Below are 22,185 nucleotides of genomic sequence, written 5' to 3'. Positions count from 1 at the left end.
GCCAAAAAGGTAATTGTGACTTTTTATCTCACCTTTCTGCATTTTTCCCCGCATTTGTGAGTTTATATATAACAATTCGGAATTTATAACTCGCAAGTGGGAGACAAAAAGCCAGAATTGTGAGTTATAAACTTGCAATTGCAAGAAAAAAGTCAGAAATGCAAGTTTATATTTAGCAATTGTGAGAAATAAAGTCAGAATTGCGAGATATAAACTGACTTAAACTGACTTAATTCTGACTTAAAGAGATAAGAAGTTGCAATTACCCTTTTTCTTATTTATTCTGTGGTGGAAACATAGAATGGAGCTCTATTTGGGAGGAGCATGTCAATAACATTAGATGAGTATATAAATGTGACCCTGGACCACAAAACCAGTCACATGGGTATTTTTTTTTTAAATTGAGATTTATACATCTCATGAAAGCTGAATGAATAAGCTTTCCATTGATGTATGGCTTGTTAGGATAGGACAATATTTGGTCGAGATACGACTATTTGAAAATCTGGAATCTGAGGGTGCAAAAAAATCGAAACATTAAGAAAAGTTGTCCATTTCTGTTCGCGATTGTGCTGCATTAACTCACAAAAATACATGTTTTATATATTTACAGTAGGAAATTTACAAAATGTCTTCATGGAACATGATCTTTAATTAATATCCTAATGATTTTTGGCATAAAAGAAAAATCGATAATTTTGACCCATACAATGTATTGTTGGCTATTGCCACAATATACCCATGCGACTTGTGACTGGTTTTGTGATCCAGTGTCACAAATAGTTTCTTATCTCATTTCTGTGGCAATTGTTCTGTCACCTTACCACAACCCCAACTCCACCTTATTTCTATTCATTTCTGTAATTTATTAAGTCATCCTGGGTGGGCTGCAAACCAAAATAGTTAACTTTCATCTCACTCAAGAATTACCGTATTAATATGTGAAACCGATTATTGCTCTCTTTTGATCTGCCCAAGTTAAAAAACAACTATGTAATGCAACAAACTGTAACAGAATGTAAGAGGAAGCAAAACAAAAAGTATACTGACATTCTATATCCATTTTTGAATTTTTATTTAATGATTTTGTCTGCAACAAAAAAAAATAATTCAACGTCCTTGAATTCCCTTTGTGTGGGGGCTTTTCTCAGCAAAATAAATTTAAATATGCAAAATGCAATTAATTGTGATTTAATTTTATTAATTAATCTGCATATAATGTAATTAATTTGGTTAAAGTGTTTAATCGATTGACAGCCCATGTGTTTTAAATGAGAAAATCATGTGTGTGTGTTTTAGCTCTACGGGTGTGTTAAACGCACATTTGTATATTTATTGTCTTTGAGCTGGGGAACTAAATGAAAGAAGTGTTAAAACGTGTACCCCGAAGGCATTGTAGAGGAAAGATTATATTGTCAGTGCCATGCACATTACACATCACAGTTTACAGAATAACTTAACATTAAGGAAACAATATAATAACCTTGGATTACAGCCACTCTCTAATCTGACAGTAAGTTTCATAGACAGTGTTAAGTGAGGACATGTAGACAAGAGACAATTATTTTGACACGTGTTCATTTAGCACTGAACAGAAGACATCCTGACATTCTTTTATTATCCTTTGTTGTAGATCCTGAAGATTATCAGCCACCGATATGGAAATCCTACTGTAAGTATTCTTTTAACACATGCACAGACATAATTTTAATGTCTCAGTTAGATCCAGTTGACAGACTTGACACTAACAACCAGAATAAAACACACTCGACTGAAGAAATACAATAATCTGGGCTTCAAACATGAGAACATTGCATAATGGGAAATGTGGTTTGGCATATGGCGAAGGGAACAGGAACCAGGGCCTGAAATTAACCTTTTCCATTATAGGGCAATATTTGGAATTGATTACCAGGAGCTTTTTTCACCTTTTGTGAGAGAATTTTTTATAATTACCTTAATAAATGTATCTGTGTTGTCTTTTTATATCATATACTTAAATTTAACCAATTACTTCATTCAATCAAAATGCTATAGACGTTTACCTGTAAAATTGTTGCACGTCATATTCTGGCTACACAAACAAAACAAGCTGAGAACGTTTATGGTTTAGTTTACTGCTTTTTATGCATTAGAATATCAAAACTTAGGAGCATGAAAAACAAAATGGTTATTCGAACTGAGAATTAATACAGAAAGTGAGCCAAGAACATTCCCAATCCCTGGTCAAGTTATGCACTCTCACAAAAACTCTTGCTACAATCACTCAAGTTGTCTACACTGCAAAATGAATCTCTTACATCATATCTGAACTTTGTTGTTTATTCAGTTTCAGTGGTTGCTAATCTACATGCTAATCTAAATCGCAACATCCATAATAGATTTAGTTTAATTGTGCAGAGTAACCTTTTCCCCCCTTATCTTGAATTTGGTGGCATTTATGTTCATCTTGGTGGCATTTTTGCAAGGTTTTCCTGGCCAGTGAGTGTTATCTCCGATTTTTCTAGCCCATCCCACATTTCAACTCATTTTCCCTCGCATTCCCTCCCACTGTGCAGTATTTTTAGAGCAGGCCCCGTCCTTGTCATTCTGGTGGACGTTGTCCAGAACCCACTGCTCGTTCTGAGCTTCTTTGACAAGATCTTGGCATCGCTGTCAGATGCCTTCCTGCTCTCGGGAGGAAAAATCTGAGCGCCGAGTCCAGATTCTGCCTGTGCTCGGACTGCGCCGGCCAATCGCTGCTCTGCATGATGAGCAGCTTTTAATGAAGTCATCAAGAGAAGGTCACGTCCATGTCGAGCTGAAGTACCCCTGCACATCTGTTGCTGTTTTTGAGCCAGTATTGATCATTTCACTACCGCTGCTTTCTTCACAATGATGCCATTATTAAACTTTTTCCTCACAGTAAAGAACTAATTGGTTCAGATTGATAATATACTGCCAAAAGTCCAAGAGTCCACTATTCATTATGCTTTCATGTTATATTTTTTTAACTACGAATTTGATTATCAGTAATTCAGTTTGAATTGTAAATTGAAAATGTTTAATTGAACATTTAATATGAATATAAGAATAATTTTTTGCTTCATTGGCAGCAGCATTATTATTATTTTTTACTAGTATAATGATTTATTATTATGTTTTAAGGGACTCAACCCATGCACATGACATTTTACAACTTGAACTAATCTTGCCTTGACATTAAAGCTACACTGTGTAATTTTTTTTAGTTGATTCTTTGCAAAAAAAACACTTTGTTCTTTCAAAATGATATGTACTCATTAATGTGTAATTATTTATACCAACTAATCAAGTATTCTCATAAGCGTAGAATCTGCCATTTAGAATACATACGAGCGAGTCGCTCGAATGGCGGCAGCCATGTTGCGCCTCCATCTTGAAAATACATTAGCCAAAGAGGGACATACCTGGAAATTCAAGCTTCGCCTTTCGCGCTTTGACACTCAGTGGCACCGTGACGAATGCGAGGGGGAGATTACTCGCGACTGCCGGCAGATTTGAAATAATTCGGCCACCATAGGAGTTAAAACGCCCTCGGAATGGGAGGGGCTAGAAAGTAATATTCAGTTGGTAGTCAGAAACAATTTCACCGCTAGATGGGAGAAAATCCTACACAGTGTAGCTTTAAAAGGTCAAATTATCTGATATTCCCAAGAGGGTGAACATACAACATGTTCCTGGATCAACATCTTTGTTGATCCTGGAACAACATTCCAGTCAACCAGTCAGATTTGAGGGACAAGTTTACAGTTTGTCAAATTTAGGCTTACAACCAGCGTTATGTCCTTCTACATCAGTGTTATTCACCATAATCTTTTCCCTCTGATTTTAAGTATAACTTATGGGTAGGATTAGGTTTAGGGGTAGGGATATGGGATATGTTTTGGACTCCAAATTTTCAGGCAGGAATGTTGTTCCAGGATCAACAAAATATGTTGATCCAAGAGCACGTCTTACTTGGCAAAATCACAGTGATCTTGTTGCACCACAGTACTTTGCTTTGGCGGACAAACGTTTTTCTAATAATAAGCAGTAATGCAGTTTCGTTTTTTCCCCTAATAAATAGTAATAATAAAAGATTATGCCAAACTACCCTATGTTTTCTTTACAATAATTTATTCTTTTAAGTTTTTTCTCCTTTAATTATGATATCAGGACAGTTGCATTAGTTGTATTTTTTACTTTACGCCCCCGCCACAATATCAAAATATTAATAAGTATTTTAATTCAGAACATAAAAATATGTTCATCATAAAAGAGATGCATTCAGGAATGCGTAGGAATGTTTGACAGATCCATAAACAGTATTTCTAATTCAATTTACTTAAATATTTCCGTGTTTTACAGTGTTCAAAATTCTTTCCCGATTTAAATAAAAAGAATTTCAATGTAGTCTCAGACTTTTAAAACCCACTGCAAATACAGAGAGAGTTGGAGGGGCACTTTAGCACCTTGTAGAAACAAGGTCTGTTAATTTGAATAGGAGATACAGGTGTATTTTCACTTGTGAAAGGTTTTCACTACAGGTGTGTGATGGCTTGAAATTCAAAATACCCATTATTATTATAATTGAGAATGAACTCACCATCAAAAGAATGTTGTGCGAACTGACCACAAATTGACCTTGCCTGTGCAAGCTGATTATTTAGGAGAGGATAACCTGAGGAATTCCTGGTATTAACAAACAGGCACAATCAAAACATCTGTACTTAAACCCCTTTGAGCTGAATACTGGCCCTTCATGTACTCCTTTCCCATATTGACCAACTGTTGGTGTTGATTTATCTGTTTGCCTCTTGCGCAGTCTTCATTTTTCAATAGCTTTACCAATATTACCCAATCCACTTTTATAATGCGTTGTAGCTTAGTCTGACAGCAGTGTAAGTGGGTGTGTGTCCTCAAGCTCAGACCTAATGGATTAATGTCTAAGAGAGAATGCTGTGTTTTGACACGCTCTATATATACCAACATCTTACCACAGCGTTATAAAGATTAGAGGTAAAATAAACTGTAGAATTTCTGTTGAGCTGCTTCTCATGCTGAAAGACAATGTAACCTTTTCTTATTTTCAAAATATAGAAATATTAATTTATAAAAAATGTCAAAATATTTTGCTTTATTATTTATCAGTGTACCAATTACAACAAGAAGCGTCAAGACCAAAGAGGATCACATGTCCTCAGGAGGTAAGTACAGGAAAATGTGTGTAAACACTCCCAAGGTTTTTCAAACATGACTCATATTGATTCAGTCTGCATATCTTTTACTAAACACTGGAGCTTATGTTTAGACTGTCTCCATGTTCACAAAATGCTCATCTTGTTAGAAAGACTTACTATTAGAAAAGCTTGTTTAACCTCCTCATGACCTGTTTGACAAAGTGATTTGTGTTGAAAACTGTATTTCTCTCTCTCACGTTCTTCTCTCTGGCTTGCAGATGGAAAGCAGACCCAAATACTATGGTAGAGAGTGAGTGTCTAACTTTATTGGTAGTGCTTTGGAAGCAAAGCATCAATATTACTCTTCCTCAAATTACTTCTACTAGCTGTCTAGTTACTTTTTACCCCCTTCCTTCAAGTATACATGTGAAATTTGCTGCAAGTTAGCAGAATTTATTATTTAAGACTGTTATGAGTGGTGGTGCACATTGATTTTGTGTAGTGATGTGTGTGAGGGTGCTAATATGAATGCATGAGGAAGAGACTGTGATTTATGTCGTGTCAAGCAAGTTAGAGTGTTTGTGCATGTGAATATGTAAGCATCACAAAAGTATGTGCTGTGTTTTTGTGTGTGTGTGTGTGTGTGTGTGTGTGTACACACCAGGGTAAATCATGGTGTCTTTGTACAGGTTCCATGGTCTGATTTCCAGAGAGCGTGCAGATGAACTGCTGGCGGGGACAGAAGGTGCTTATCTCATCAGAGAGAGCCAGAGACAACCAGGAACTTATACACTTGCTTTGAGGTACATGCCATCTATTCTTTATCCTTTCACTACATGTCCGTCCATCTGTCCATCCATCCATCCATCCAATATGTAAGGGATAATGTATAGCGAGGCGGTTGTTATAGCGAATAACATCCCCGACAGGCTGGACGGGACCCCGACGCGAAGCGGAGCCTGAAGGTTTTGTTATTCGCTATAACAACCGCCTCGATATACATTATCCCGCTTATTACATGGCTACCTAAAAAATAAATAAATAATTTGACACAAAATATTGATTTAAAAAGGACTATATTGATTTAAAAACGATTGTATTGCTTCCGCTAAAGAAAATAGTCCGTTCCGCGTCCATAGCAACGCTCTGTTTTTCATGGCAACGGTGTGTTATACTTCGCAGCGGTCAGTTATCAAGAAATAACAGACCGCATTCTACATTGGAATTCAACCAAGCCATGTAATATTATATTATATTATTTTATATTATATCATATTATACAAATTATAAAAATAATAAAGAAAATATTTTGTTTTACAATGTACAGTATTATTATAATATTATCATAATATACAGTAATATAGGCTAATATGCAGTACTACTTGTCTATCATTCAGATTTGGTGGCCAGACTCTGAATTACCGACTGTTTTATGATGGAAAGCACTTTGTGGGAGAAAAACGTTTCGAGTCGGTTCATGATCTGGTTACAGACGGTCTCATCACTCTCTATATTGAGACCAAGGCAGCAGAGTACATTGCCAAGATGACCACAAACCCCATCTACCAGCACCTGGGCTATACTTCTCTTCTGAGGGACAAAATCACTCATCGACTCAACCGGACCCGCTCTGAGCCCAAAAAAGTTACTTTCCAACAGAATGACAAGGTAAGGTGCATATACCTCTTCAGATATAGATTATAATGTTCTTACCATGTTACTAAAGGTTATAGCGTGTATCGGCAATGTATGAAACATGAATTAAAGATATCATATACTGCATAATCACAAGACATTATAATAAATCCTTGGTCATTGTGTGCCAATTTAAGGTGATGAGGAAATTTGTGACAATTTTTGTTGAAATCGATCATAAAAGTGCCCCGTTTTTTGTGGAATCCCACAGGGCTTTGTTTTAGGACCTCTGTTGTTTTCATTGTATATGTTAATTACTGTATAGGCTAATCAGTAGACTTTGAATTTGCATTTTTTGCTTGTTATTGAACATTTCAGCCCTCAACACTAACCTGCAGTAATGCTGTAAATTATTTTTCTTTATCTGAGCCATCATTGGTATTTGAGATGACATTTACATGCAGAATTCAGTGAGAGAGTTACAGTAATCATAAATGCCCATCTCTATGTCTGCGTGTAGTGATAACAGGACATTGACACTGGCACTGCTTCATTATGCATTTGCCCATAGATGTTATCAAGGTTTTATTGATAAGAATTAACACAGGCACCGTATCCATTCATTTAGTTTTTCAAATATTATTCACACATTTTCTTTTGACCAAATCATGGTGTCCTTTCACAAATCGTTGTTAGAATGGTATTTTGACAAATGAGAAGGAGCATTTCTTTGTGTGCATTTGGAAGATTAGAAAAGTGGGAGTGTTTCAGCATCAGGGTGTGCATCTTTGATGAACGATAATGCAATGAATGTGTTGTCTCCTCTCTCATTCATCAGACACACTGTCTGGTTCACTGACAGGAGAGTTTTATCAATTCAGTCAGGTCTACGGCTACCTTTATGAATTCTGTTGCCTCATTATTGAGGTGAAATAGCTCTTCATAAGACCTCTGTGAAAGCGATGATCAAACCATTCTTGAATTAGTCAATGGAAGCGTTTATCACCCACAGTCATAGCAATGTTTGCATAGAGAACATTTGTTTTTGTTTACTGACACCAGACAGAGAATTTTAATTGGCTTAAGGATTTGAATTCATAAAAATGAACTCACACTTCAACAGTGGAGTTTTTCCATCTTACAGCTTTGTTCAGATGTCCACTAGAGGGCAGCTTCAACAAGCTGTCAAACTGAATATGGATTTGTATACAGTATATACTTAAAAAGATCTGCCTTGTTGCAGCCAGGTATTCACAGTGATTCATGATAATAACTTTGCAGTTATAATTTTAATTTTGGTTGTGATATACTGCTGCTTTGTTACAGTGTGACTACAATTCTCGCAGACTTACTAGAATCTTCTTATTAAGTGTCTTTATCAGTGTTATTTTAGTATTATTCGTACTTTTTTTAATTTTATTTCAGCTTTATTTAAATATTTATGAATATGACCTATTTCTTTAAATGGTTTTTAGTTTAGTTTTAATTAGCAATAACAACTCTTAATGAGCTACCATTGTGTTTTAACAATGTAATTGTTATGGATCTATATTTAAGGCTTTTCATGATGATTAGCTCAACCTGGAAGGCTTAGCCAATTTGTTACAATGGATAAATGGTAATCATCATCAAACTAATGATCAAATTATTTTAAAGGATTTTTTTCTCTTGAAGTTTTACAGTGACCTCACACACCCTGAAATCCCTTAAACTTCACTGTCTCGATTTACCTGTGCCTGACCATTTTCCGGTTTCATTTAGGGACCAGAATCAGGGTGTGTGTCGTTCTATGACGGCAGTCTTCTTGAGTGATGGTCATCTACGCAGCTCAGAGTTCACATGGCTCTCTTCCTTTAATAACAGTAATCGCTGAAATGTTTTGCTGGCCTGGCAAGTTCCACCTAAAACCACTTGTTGATGATGGATCGGAGTTATTAGAATTAGTGCTGAGCTTTTTGGTGATTTATCATTGTTGTTTACATTATATTTCAGCACTGCAGCTTTTAAAATGAAGGATTGGAATTATCTGGGGGTTTTTTTACTTTCCTGCGGTTGTCTTACAAATGAGTCTGGCTCTTACAGTCACAGTGTATTGGTGGTTTCATTATTTGGCCGGTTTGACAAAATTCATTTTTTGTCCTTCATTTTCAAATGTCTTTTCTTAGAGTATAAATGAGAATCTGTTATGTCATTTACAGCCTGGTCTCCAACATCAAGTATTGATAGAGAAAATCCCTAATATTACAGCTGTGCTGACAGTGATAGACAGTATTTTGAATTAACTGAATAGTGTATTAAATGAATGTAGCACATTTCCCTCTGTGTGTATCGCATAGGATGTGTTTTTGTACTGTACATACTTTATGTGCCCTAGTTCTGTCTGTCTCCTCATCTGTGGGGTCTCTAAAAGGAGACTAGGCCTTATTGTCTCCCTTTTGTGTTTGGCTTTTGAGCCTCTTTCATTAGGAGACAAGAAGCCATCTGCCTTAGGACAAAAAGTGCAAGTCTTGCTCATTCACTCACACTTTCTGTGCGCCCCATCTCCCTCTTCCCCTATATCACTGTATGTGACTCACCAACATCCCTTTATCTTTTCTTTTGAGTGTATAGCTTAAACGTGTGACCCTCAGTAAGTTTCTGTTTTTACTGGTACTGCAGTTTATGCTATCTGATGTTGGTTTTCAGTTTGAATTTTTGAGATCATCATCATTGGATGTGTATAACTGTGCTAGCTTAGCCTAGCCTCTTGTGTTAGGTTATGTTGTAAATGCACATTTTTAATGTTTTTTGAGTAAATAAGTGTGAAATAATAGTTAATTTGTTGTAGTTTAGCAATGTTGTATATCTCATTTGCTAGCATAGAGCTATTTATGACCTTGTGAAAAAGAAGTGCACTTAATTGTATTATATATGCACTTGTTCAAATTTTAAAAGTATAGATTTATTAAACTGTACTTGGAGATAATATAATATTAATTAAATATAAAAACACTTAAGTGTTCATGACTGTTTCTCAACACACTTAAAAGTTCTACTTTAAAGTACATTTTAAAATCATGGTTTAATAATCTTTTGTTATGCTTTTAAAGACGTACACTTAGTTGTGCGTCGCACTATAAAAAAAAAAAATCATGATTTGTTATCACAACTTTTTATCTTTTGTCAAATTAACTTTGATAATTAATTTGGTTCTGTTAACATAATATGTTGAGTTTCTATTTATTAAACCAATCTCCTTCATTCATTGTATTAACTAAATTTTTTTATTTCAATGAACTCAAAATTTAAAGGCAACCAGATAACTTACTTAAACCAACAATATTTTTTAAAGTGTATGTGTTATATGTGTTGACTAACATACAAAAGCATATGCAAAGTACTTAATTATAATTTTAACTGTATTATTTGGTATTATATTTAAAGTAAATGCATTTTAAATGTGCTTAATTGCAACTTCATCATTACAAATGTGTAATTACAATAAATACAAGTTTCAATAGAAAAGACATTAAAGTATATTTTAGTTTACAATAAATATGTCAGTACATTCGGCAATACACTTTAATCATATTTTAATAAGCAATTATGAAAATACATATAAAGATGTAGGCTACTTACATAAGTGCTATTTAAGTGGGTCAAAAAAGCTTTTTAATTTAGTTTTAAAAACTTTTTTAAAAGTTTTAATTTAATTGCAGTTTCTGAAAACATTACATTCAGTTTGCACTTATGTATTTTTAAAGTACCGGTATATTATTTCAATAATAAGTACTGTTTTTAAAAGTATGCTAAAGTGTCATTCTTTTTCATGAATCTGTGCTTAACATTACCTAAAGAGACTTTCTTGTTTTGTTCTACAACATAAATTACGCACATGTGAACATAAAATTGTTGTGTGCAGTAGTAATGTCATTTACAAAAAAACTTATTTCACTCATAAACCAAAAGACTGCTATTGCAAAAAAAAAAAAAAAAACATAGGAAATTCCAGAGGGAATCCGTTATAGGACTACAAACTGAACAGCTCTATATTGATTATGAAATTGCCATTATATTGGCCATCAGCTGCCTTGTGCCCTAGATATTGGCATCGGGCGTGAAAAACCCTTATCTGTCGACCACTAGAGCACACGTTAACTGCCCTGTACCCCAGCACACAAACATTTGTGTCACTGTGGAGGTCAGCAGCAATAAAAACCACACCAGCGCTTTTTTAGCAGTGCTCATACTTTTACTCAGAACAACCCTTGACAGGCTCTCCACCTCACTTTCTGGGAAATCAGGTACATCATGTCCCTGAATGCGGCATATCTTGTATATGTGAGCCCGTAGCCAAGTTGCTTTTCTTTCACTTCAGCATTCTTTCTTTTTTACTCATCAGATCTCCATTATTCTTTCCTAATCTCACCATTTTGTTAATTGATGTGATCATGCAAATGACCGGCCACCCATACTAGGCCCTAAGCTGTGCTGTATCTGTGAGGTTAGCAAGTCTCGTGTGTTCTCCAGGATGTTTCAGCAAATACCCAGACAATGTTGCTGGATTCGGCATCAGCCTCCTGCTGAGAAGGGTCACGGTCCCCCAGCCTGAAAAATTTGTCTCGCTCGGTTGTGGTCCGACAGTGGAAATGCAGCTCATGAGTCCTTATTTACACCATCACCTAGTACTTGGTAACATCCGTCTTAGATGATCTGGTCACAAGGTTTGATGGTCCTGAAATTAATTTATTTTAAAGACAAATTTATTCGCTAGTTTAAAATGCATGTTTAAAAAGTTTAAAACGCTTGTTTTAACATAGTGGATAATTGACAGGTACTGTAAGTAGGCAGTACTTAAAGGGAAAGGACTTTCGTTCATCTTCGAAAGACAAATTAAGATTTTTTTTAATTAAACCTGAAAAATTCAAGTCCATGCAACCAAAATTGTGATGCTTCAAAAAGATATAAAAAGTAATCCATATGAATTGATCCGTTTTTGAAGAGACATGTTCACTTTATATATGATGGACAGATTTAATGTAGGCTTTTATTCACTGAAGCTCAAACGTGCTTGCTTAATGCGTGAGAATCAATGAGGTTTGTACTTGTGTGTCAAGCAAGTAGCTTCCATTGACCACATATGATGTTTCGACTACACTGTAAAAAAACAAACAAATCCGAAGTTGTAAATAAAACAAAGATTATTGAGTATGTTTTACAAGAAAATACTATTTCAGTCTATCTACAGAAGAAAACACAAAAAATTCACAGCGCTTAAAAAAGTCCAAAAAAATCTAGGTGTATAAACAACAATAATCCAAATAGGCAAAAAGTTGCAAAAAACGCCTACAGACTATAAAGGTGAAAATGCCATAAAAGCCCATGCATATGCAAGAAAGTGGCTTTTTGAATAGCTGTCCACTGTAGTGAGCTCTATGTGTGAAAAGGCCAAAGCAAACCCTACACCAGTTGTTTTTCAGTGACCCCCAAATGTGGTTTGAGTGATCCAGATCACAAAACATTTTGAATCCTGTTTTGCGTTACCCACTTTTGATTAGATTACCCAAAATGGATCATAAGATTAGGTTTCAATGGGGTCTAAACAAGTCTGAATCCCTAAACAAGGGGTTCTGGCACTATAGGATTTTTTTCCGTGATGCAGGATTACGACTGTAAGCTGCCTAAATCCTGATCCGATTTGTAACCGAAGTTACGCTCAGAAGTGAAGAGAGAGGACTAGAAGACTAAACCCCATAAAAGTTTACGTGCTAGACAGGGACTAGACCTGATAAAGACCTTTTTTTGAGAGAGAACCTACTCTTCTTAGAGTAAATCTTTGATTTAAAGCATGTAAAGCTGAGCTCTTTGGCTTTGAGATGTAGGATTGTCCGCACTCAGGGGAACTGCATTGGAATCGTGTCTGGAAGTGTTGTGTTCATATATATATATATATATATATATATATATATATATATATATGTATGTGTATATATATATATATATATATATATATATATATATATATATATATATATATATATATATATATATATATATATATATATATATATATATATATAGTGTCCGCCTGTCATTTGTGGGGCTCCGTAGTAGTTAACAATAATAATCCTGCTGTGTTCTGGATTCCATTTATCCTACTGTAGAAACCTGTTGAGATGTATCTACAAGACTGACACATTCCCTCCTCCCAATGTCTCCCCTCTCTTGTGTTGCCACCCTCTGAGAGTGCTGAATGTGTGCTATTGTTTGAGACACACTCCTGCCCCCAGGCAGCCCACCCACCCCCAGCCCAGCCCTGCTCTGCTCATGCAGGACCAGGCTGTCCCCCTTCTCATTCGACCCAGATTACCAAAGAGTGAAGACGACAGTTGCCTCTGTTATCCCCCATTCCACATCATTGTCATCTTCCTCTAGAGGAGATGCAGGATTTTCTGAGGACCAGGGCCCTGGTTGTTGGCACTAAGGGGTCAGCAAAAGGTGAATTAGCCCCTCACAAAGCTAAGCAGAAGGACCGTAAGCACCAGGAGTTGTTGGCGTTAGCTCTAGGGGTGAATCTGGGCAGTAAAGGTGCCCTCCTCTGGAAGCCTCTAAAGATTTTGGCTTGTTCACAGATCACCCCGTCACCGCTGAGCAGACGCACCACGCTCAAGGATGGACCAGAGAAACACTGCAGCTACGAGAAGATCCACAACTTTAAGGTAAGCACTGGTTGCGTTACGACTACTGTACGTCATGTCAGAATTATGGTAACTACCCTACCGTTCAAGAGTTTGGGTAAAATAAAATAAAAACTTAAATTCAGCAAAGATGCATTAAATTGATCGGAAGTGACAAATAATACTGAAAAAAGTGTATCACGGGTCCCCAAAAAAATATTAAGTACCACAACTGTTTTCAACATTGATAATAATAATAATAATAATACATGTTTCTTGAGCACCAGTTCAGCATATTAGAGTGATTTCTGAAGGATCATGTGACACTGAAGACTGGAGTAATGGCTATTATTTAAATTGTAATAATATTTCACAATATTACTGTGGATATTACTGAGGATGTCATCTCGCAGTTACGATCATTAATGTAAACATAAATGTTTCTCGCAGAATTATCAGTTATTTTAGTCAGCGGCCTGTATTAAAGGAAAGGTTCACTTAAAAATAAAAATTCTGTCATCATTTACTCACCCTCAAGTTGTTTCAAACCTGTTGCCGACATTCTTCAGAATATCTTCCTTTGTGTTCATTAGAAGAAATAAATTCATACAGGTTTGAAACAACTTGAGGGTGAGTAAATGATGACAGAATTTTCATTTTTAAGTGAACTATTCCTTTAAATGTTGATATTGCACACACTGAATATGTTTTTTTGAAGTCCTGTGTATATATATGTTTGCGATTTCTCAAATGTTCTGATTGGATGGTTAATTTATTTTAAAACTACCACAACTTGAAATGTTGATTTTGAGCCTGATGAAATCCTTCACTTTTATTACACTCTTTATGTGCCGCAACCATGAGGTTGTTTGAATGTTTACTAATGTCTCGTTCAAATGTTTATGTGCTGACAGTGTTTAAATGCATGGTACTGTGAGCCTCATATCAATAAGCCTAAATCTATCCTATGAGCCTAATTGCCTAGGCTTTTAATCCATTAACAGCGCTATTGACTGATAAGATTGATCGCACAAATCAATAACCTCTCGCTGCTGAATGGAGTCTCCCATTTTATGCCTTTTCAGTTTCTGAAAAATGACTGAGTGACTGAATGAACTCAGTGTATCGTCACATAAACTCTAACAAAGCAAATCAAAGCAATCATCTGACTTCAAAGTGTCACTTGGATGCTTCCTTAAAACATCTTCCTCATGATGTCACCTGCAGTCATAAGAGCATCATTGATTATTCAGTGTCCACCTCCCTCATAAGTGTTCTCACACAGGCTGTGTCCCAAAACCTAGTGAGCTCACTCAGTAGGTAGAGTTTTCAACTTTGTTGGCTGGAGAACCAATTTTGGTTTGAAGACGAAAAACGCACCAAGCACAATGTTCTCTCACCATTCCTGATTTCTAACATGCACTCACAGTGTTCAGCGCGGTCTTGCGACTGTCAGAGCAGTAATGAAAGCAGTTTTTGTTAAAAAAATCCTATGTGTTACGTCTTTTCTTTTGTCCATCTTTGAGTTGTGTTATGACAGCACAAGGGCGTGCATGGGAACATGCTTTGCGTGTGACTTTCAGCAGCTTGGTAACAGATGCCAGACACATTATTTTCCCTAGCACTCCTGTAATCTGACTCACATGTATTTTAATAAAAAAAAAATGACATTCTTTTTACATTCTTACAGTACCAGCCTCTAGTCTTTACTTACAGGCTTGATTATTTCCTCTGAACTTTGACAAGGATCAGTTTTGTCTCTGAGTTTGTTCCTATGGTCAAACTGGCCCTTGAGAGTTTGTTTGCAGTCTCAGGGTTTGACAGAGATGGTGGGGTTGACACTTCCCTGAGCTATAGACAACAACTTAACTCGTCACTGGCTGTTGTTTCCTAAACTACATCAAACGTCATGGTTGTGACATTAAATACACTGAATTTATGATAGGGCTGGGTATCGTTCAAAATCTTTCGATCCGGTGCCATTTTCGATACCTCAGTTTCGATACCGGTTCCTAACGATACTTTTTTCGATACCAATTTTATGAAATCCATTTTAACAAGATTACATAACACATTACCTCAGAAAATGTTGGTTTTATTTTTTCAGTTTGACTCATGCTCCTTAGCCAGTGCACAAAGGAACAAAAAATGTTGTATAAAGAGCTCATGCTCACCAAAGCTGAATTTTTTTTTAATATAAAAAATACAGTAAAACTTGTAATATTGTGAAATAGTATTACAATTTAAAATCTTATTTGAATATATTTCAAAATGTAATTTATTCCTGTGACGTCAAAGCTGAATTTTCAAAATAATTACGTCAGTGTCACATGATCCTTCAGAAATATGAAAACAGTTTGCTGCTTAATATTTTGGAAACTATGATACATTTTTTTTCATGATTCTTTGATGAATAAAAATGTCAAAAGAACAGCATTTATTTAAAAACTAAATATTTTGTAACATTACACGTTTTAATGTCACTTTTGATAACTTTAATGCATCCTTACTGAAAAAAACAATTTCTGACTGACCAACACATTTTTGAACGGCTGTATACACTCAGTAGGTTATTATTGCAATGTAAACACTGTCAGAGTGATCAACAAGGTACCTCTTCATTTACCAGTAGAAGGCGAAGCAACTTTCTGCTATTATTTTTACTCCGTGGCCGTGCACTGTCAAGGTCTTCATCATATTTGTCGTGGTACCGGTCTTTGCAGCAATTATTTTACCGCAAATACTGCATCGCGCGCTGTTGGCATCGAGCCTGGAGAAATGTACCCACACTTTTGATCGACTTTTCCACATCTTTAAGGTATTATGTGTGTGTGCTCGCGTCTCATGAATATGTGCGCGGAGAGTTTGTGTGTGTGTGCTCGCGTCTCATTGAGTATGTGCGCGAGTTTTGTGTGTGTGCTCGCGTCTCGTATGCGCGTGGAGAGTTTGTGCGTGCGCGCGTCTCATATGAGTATGTGCGTGGAGAGTTCCGCGCTTCTCGTGTGTGTAGAGTTACGCAAACTCTACACATGTATGTGCGTGAGCGACTTTATGTGTGTCGTTGTGCATTTCATATGTATTTGTTTGAGCACTGACGTTGACGAGTTAACCCCTTAGGTATCGAAATCTGGTACCGAACAACATGTCATTTTTCGATACTCGATAGTATCGAGGCAATTCGATCGGTACCTAAAAAGTATCGAAACTCGGTACCCAGCCCTAATTTGTGACCCAAGAGTTAGTGTGCAAACATTTTGCCTTAATGGTCATGCAGACAACAGTTTTAATCTGTTTAGTATTTCCCGGTCCTTTGCAGAACTCTTTTGATCATTGCTTGGAGGCAAGTGGCAAATTTAAATTAAATGTATTTCTTTCATTTTTAATTTATTTATGTTTAATATTTGTAATATGTATATTACATTTATTTTTGTTTTATGTTTTGTGGATTTTTTGTTTAGTTTTCTTTTGCGAGTGGCAAATTGAAATTAAATGAATTGTTTTAATATTTTTGTTTTGTTTTGTGTATGAATATGGTTATCCTACTGCTCATGAAACATTCTGTACTAGGCTTAAGAGATATAACCAGTTTAGATGGAAGACATTACTGTAGCTTTACCCATTAATAGACACAATTCTTCCTTGAAAATAAATTCCAGCACAGCGCTACAACAACCATAATGAAATGACCCTTCACAATAGATAATGCTTTACAATGAACTCTGTAAGAGAGCTATATATGGCAATTAATCTGTTTAATAAAATACCGTACTCACCTGTTGAGTAACCGCCATCTCCGCGTCGCTTTTACAACATTTCAAATCCCTCAGTTTGCGGCATTTCCAAAAAGCCAAGTCCATGTTGATTCATGTTTTATTACGATCTCTGTTGCCTTCTCTTTTTGCTAGCAGACTCTCCTCGGTTCAGCGTTTATTTTAAACGGCTAACTCCCCAGAGATTGGAGATTTAGCTGCTCCATGTCAACCTTTCTCGCTCGCTGTGACGATTAACCTATGCCACTTCCACTCCATACATGCGTCAAAGTAGCTGGAGCAACTTTTCTTTATTTACAGATTTTTCAGATGTTAGCAATTTGCCGTGAAAACCCTCGTGTCAGGTCTAAAATATAAACACTTGCAATATGCTTACCATAGCGAATCACGGTTAGATAAAAACGTGTTTTGGAGGTGTATTGAATAAAATACTGAACATAAACAATTTTGAACAGTACCCTGCCTTTTAAGTTTATAAAATAATAACGCCAGTGGTTCTTTGTACATTATAGGTCTAAAGTATAAATGTGTTGTGCTTTGATCTTTATGTTTGCCCAGTCTGAGTGAGACGGGCATTGTTAGCTGTCAGGTACAGTGAGAAATACTCTGGAAATGTCATTACGTGTTTCTGTGGAAGTTTTATTGTGAGCTTTAGCTGGAAATGAAAATGTAGAGATGAGCAAATCACTGACATTGTGTGTGTGCATGAGTTTTCAAAGTGTGAGCTTGTGCGTGTGTGTGACTCATGATGACAACTTTGTCTTTGGCGTAGGTGCACACCTTCAGAGGGCCGCACTGGTGTGAATACTGTGCTAACTTCATGTGGGGTCTTATCGCCCAGGGCGTCCGTTGTTCAGGTAATCCTCCACCAATCACAATCTCTCCCACACAAATAAACTGTCCATCAGAATGATGGCACCAGCCAAGGAGCTTTATTCATATCAAGTTACAATCAATAGCCGCTCAAGATCCAGATAATTTCTCATGCCGTTCTGGTAACAATGCGCAATTGCCTGTAGAAATGTTCCAGTGTGCTGTGGAAACCTGAGGCTAAATACTGAAAGTGATACCTGGGACAATAAGGGTTTAATTAGAATGCTGATGTATGGGTAGTACTCTGAATTCCTAAATGACACCTGGTCCAAACCAGTTGAGTGTGTTCTGTTGAGTGTTGACTATTTATAGATGTACACACTGTATACACCATAGAGTGCTTTGAGAGAGGCACACCCAGGTGAACCAGGACAGTCTTCTTGTATTAATGCCAATTGAATCAGGCTACACTTGACGTATATAAACATGTGCTTACGTGCACATACACCATGTACTGTATCAGAAAGTGTGGCACTTTATTGGTTACTTTGTAACAGTGACGTATATAAATTATACAATAACTTTACAAGTAAGATTTTAAGTAAAATTCTTTAAAATTAAAGAATTATGTATCATCAAACTAACAACGAACAACATTTTTATAGCATTTATTAATCTAGGTTAATTTATGAGTGTACTATTTGTTCATTGATTATTATAGTTTTATATGTTAATGGGATAGTAAAAATGAGGACATTGGAAAATATGTCATTATTTACTCACCCTCATATTGTTCCATCCAAACCTGTATGACTGTGGAACACAAAATATGTTTTGTTTGTTTGTTTTTGAATTTTTTGGGTGAACAATGCCTTTAATTTATACACACAATTTATTAAAAAAAAATGTATTTGTATATAGAAAGTAACCTAAAAGTAACATATTAACTATATAATTTAACATTATGAATTAACTTAATGAAATTGTTATTAACTGTAACGAGATTAATAAATGTTATTAAGTATTGTTTATTCATATTTTATGTTAGCTGTGGCATTAATAAAGGGATAATGTACTGTCAGTCGCTCATTATTGCTAAATAAACCTTGACATGATCTCCATTATAGGGATAGTTAATCTTAGAATGAAGGTGAAGTCATCATTTACTCATAGTTCTTCTAATGCCTTATGTCCTTCTTTCTTTTATGGACAAGAAAAGGAGAATTTTCAAGAAATGTTCCGCTCGCGCTTGTCCATATAATGGCAGTGAATAGCGACCAGCATCAAGCTTTTTAAAAAAAGATGCAAAAGTATCACAGAATGGTATGATGTGACACGTGCCGTGTATATAGTATTCTGGGAGAGTAGGAGTATACGATAGGGTTTGATGAAAATATAACGCATTATTTAGGAAAAATCCTGACCTTGGCCGTTGGTCTTCTATGCAGCTGCACGACATGCACATTCATGAGACTCTATTAGCATCGCAGTTCACTCCGTCTCGCCCAGAAAAAGTACATGGTTGTGAAAAGTACAAAAAGTTGTGATATAATCAAGACGAACAAAAATGCGCCATGAAATACAATCCATGTACCTTATCTGAGCGATATGCTATATGTAATCACTTTCACATCGGTCGACAGTCATTCTGACGGAGTTCTGGTCTGGTCATATTTGACTCCGTGAAGGAAGTACACGGATACTTTATTGGGATTTCTAGGCGTTGTATTTCATGTCATGTTTTTGTTAATCTTGATTTCTCACAACCTGTGTGCTTTTTCTGAGCGAGACGAAGTGAACTGCGGTGCTAATAGAGTCTCACAAACGTGCATCTCATACAGCCGTGCACAGAAGACCAATGGCCAAGGTCAGGATTTTTGTTAAATAATACACTGAATTTCAGTTTGGTTTTCACCAAACCCTATCGTATACCCCCAGAACATGTGGGATATAAGACACGTGTAGCATTGGTCCATTTTGTGATACTTTTGCATCTTTTTTTATAAAGCTTGATGCTGGTCGCTATATTCACTGCCATTATATTGATGAGTACAAGCGGGACATTTTTTTTTAATTCTCATTTTGTGGTCCATAAAAGAAAGAAGAGCATACAGTATCAGAACAACACCAGGGTGAATAAATGATGACTTCTTTTTCATTTTAGGGTGAACTCTCGATTTGCATTGGTTTTTCTTTGTCTTGCCTGGTATTTGTTTTTTTGTTGTTATTAAAAATGTAAAAAAAATCTATAAAAAAACAGCCATATTAAATCGATAACCATATTCGATACAGGATGTTCTTTGATGTGCCCTAGATAAACAAATGCACCATAATGCCATGATTACAGGTTTGGTCAGATCTCATGTTAACACGGCGCTGGTTATTGTTTGACGGCACTTTCCCAAAACACTCTGTATGTAAACTCAATCCAGTCACAAGGCATTACTGTTGGTTTGTCTCTCTGTAAATGGTCTCATCCATTTGGGCCATTATTCAAGCCTTTTCTTTTCACACAGGAGCTCTTATTTCACATTGGCCCCCGGGCGAGCCAGTGTCATCAGACACATTGAGAATTAGAGCAGAGTTGAATTTGTCCCCAGGCCCATATTGAGGAACATAGAGTTTTTTCTTATTTTTTCTCTGTGGCGTAAAGATGTGAAGGAGGGGTCCAAGCAGGCAGTAAAACGGACAGAGAGAGTGATTAATGGGATTGCTTAAGATGAGGAACAGTGGGACAGCATGCGAATGCTAGTGGAGACGCACAGAAAGAAAGACCACCATTTTTCCACTTCACACATGTCCCTGTGTCAAAGCAGAGTGTCAAACCAGGTTTATTACACCTAAAATTACATGAAATCTGCTTACGTTTTTCACATCTTCTGATGGTGATAAAAAAATATCTGTTGAGTTAAATGGCACTTATTATTTGTAGCATAATTCTTGCTACCAAGAATTTTGTTACATTTTACATTTCTTTGAAGAAATTGCGAAACATCGCCACTGATGCTTGGGTGCGGTTCCCAGAGCTTTGCTATGGGTTTCCTAGGGTGTTCTGGGTGGGTACTAGCTCAAGTAAAAAAACAACAACTCTCAAGTCTTAATGATATTCCCTAAATATTCTATTCCTAATATATTCTGATTCAACACCTGTCAGATCATTTGAGGTATTCATGTCTGTAGCACAAATGGTGCGGGGCACATTACATGCCGAAGTTTAATACTTTAAGGGGTTGTTCAAATATCTAACCCTGATATGAGCAAGCACCAGTAATAAGGAAAAAAGGTCACATTCAATAGTAAAGTTCAATGTGATAACATTAGTTCATACAATGGTTGACATGAAATAACAATGAAGAATACCTTTACACCGTTACACCATAATTAAGTATAAATCAATTGTAAATAAATAATAGTTGATATACTATGAACAAACATGAACAACAGGGGTATGTTTATAACTTAAAATGAATCCAAAACTGAAAATTCATTCCAAATACTTGTGAGTTTCTTTCTTCTGCATAAAAGAATGATTTGGCTGTTTTTGTCCAATATAATCATTATGGGACCCAATAGTTTCAAGTGCCAAAAACAGCATAAAGGTAGCATTTGACTCGACTGGAACATTCCAAGTCTTCTGAAGCAACACAATCACTTTGTATAATGAACAGATCAAAAGTCTTTATCATTCTAGGAATATTGTTCATGTAATGTCCCCCGGGTTCAATACAAGTTTCGCTCAATCAACAGCACTTGTATAATGTTGATTACCACAAAAATTCATTTCAACTTGTCTCTCCTTTTTGGATACATGCACGCAGGGGTTAAAGTGGGCCGGAACGGTCCGGAACTGTGTTCCGGCACCTCAGATAAATTAATAAATAAATAGATTCAAATCATTCTCATGAAATTCAGTGATTCTCATCATTCATCAAATCAAAACTGAATATCACCACCTGGCCCTGGTTTCACAAACACGCTTCCCGACGTTATGTTCTCACGGTTCTCCTGTCTGATTTGAGTGCATCTGCACCGGTTCACGCCTCCCCTCCCCGCTGAACGCCAGCGATTACTAATGCGTGAAGCCCCGAAGAATCCCATTAGGGGAAAGTCCCATTCTTAAATCCTATTCTT

At 36.2% G+C, this 22,185-nt stretch overlaps 1 protein-coding gene across 4 annotated transcripts in view; it reads left to right on the top strand.

Moving 5' to 3' along the window:
- chn2 (chimerin 2) overlaps positions 1-22,185 on the top strand; it is a 42,229-nt gene that overhangs the window by 12,664 nt on the left and 7,380 nt on the right. For 3 of the 4 annotated variants that reach the window (XM_084089082.1, XM_084089084.1, XM_084089083.1), the window contains 7 exons: positions 1,634-1,672; positions 5,152-5,207; positions 5,459-5,490; positions 5,870-5,983; positions 6,578-6,848; positions 13,427-13,513; positions 18,014-18,098. In XM_084089082.1, the coding sequence (XP_083945208.1) occupies positions 1,634-1,672; positions 5,152-5,207; positions 5,459-5,490; positions 5,870-5,983; positions 6,578-6,848; positions 13,427-13,513; positions 18,014-18,098 (684 nt within the window). Of the gene's footprint in view, positions 1-1,633; positions 1,673-4,898; positions 5,020-5,151; positions 5,208-5,458; positions 5,491-5,869; positions 5,984-6,577; positions 6,849-13,426; positions 13,514-18,013; positions 18,099-22,185 lie in introns of those variants that run through there. The other variant, XM_084089085.1, reaches the window with a different exon arrangement.

Source organism: Abramis brama (genome assembly GCF_963993115.1).
Source record: "Abramis brama genome assembly, chromosome: 17".
Lineage (NCBI taxonomy): Eukaryota > Metazoa > Chordata > Actinopteri > Cypriniformes > Leuciscidae > Abramis > Abramis brama.
The sequence above is the reverse complement of the archived record's forward strand: the minus strand, read 5'-3'. Positions and strand labels throughout refer to the sequence as shown.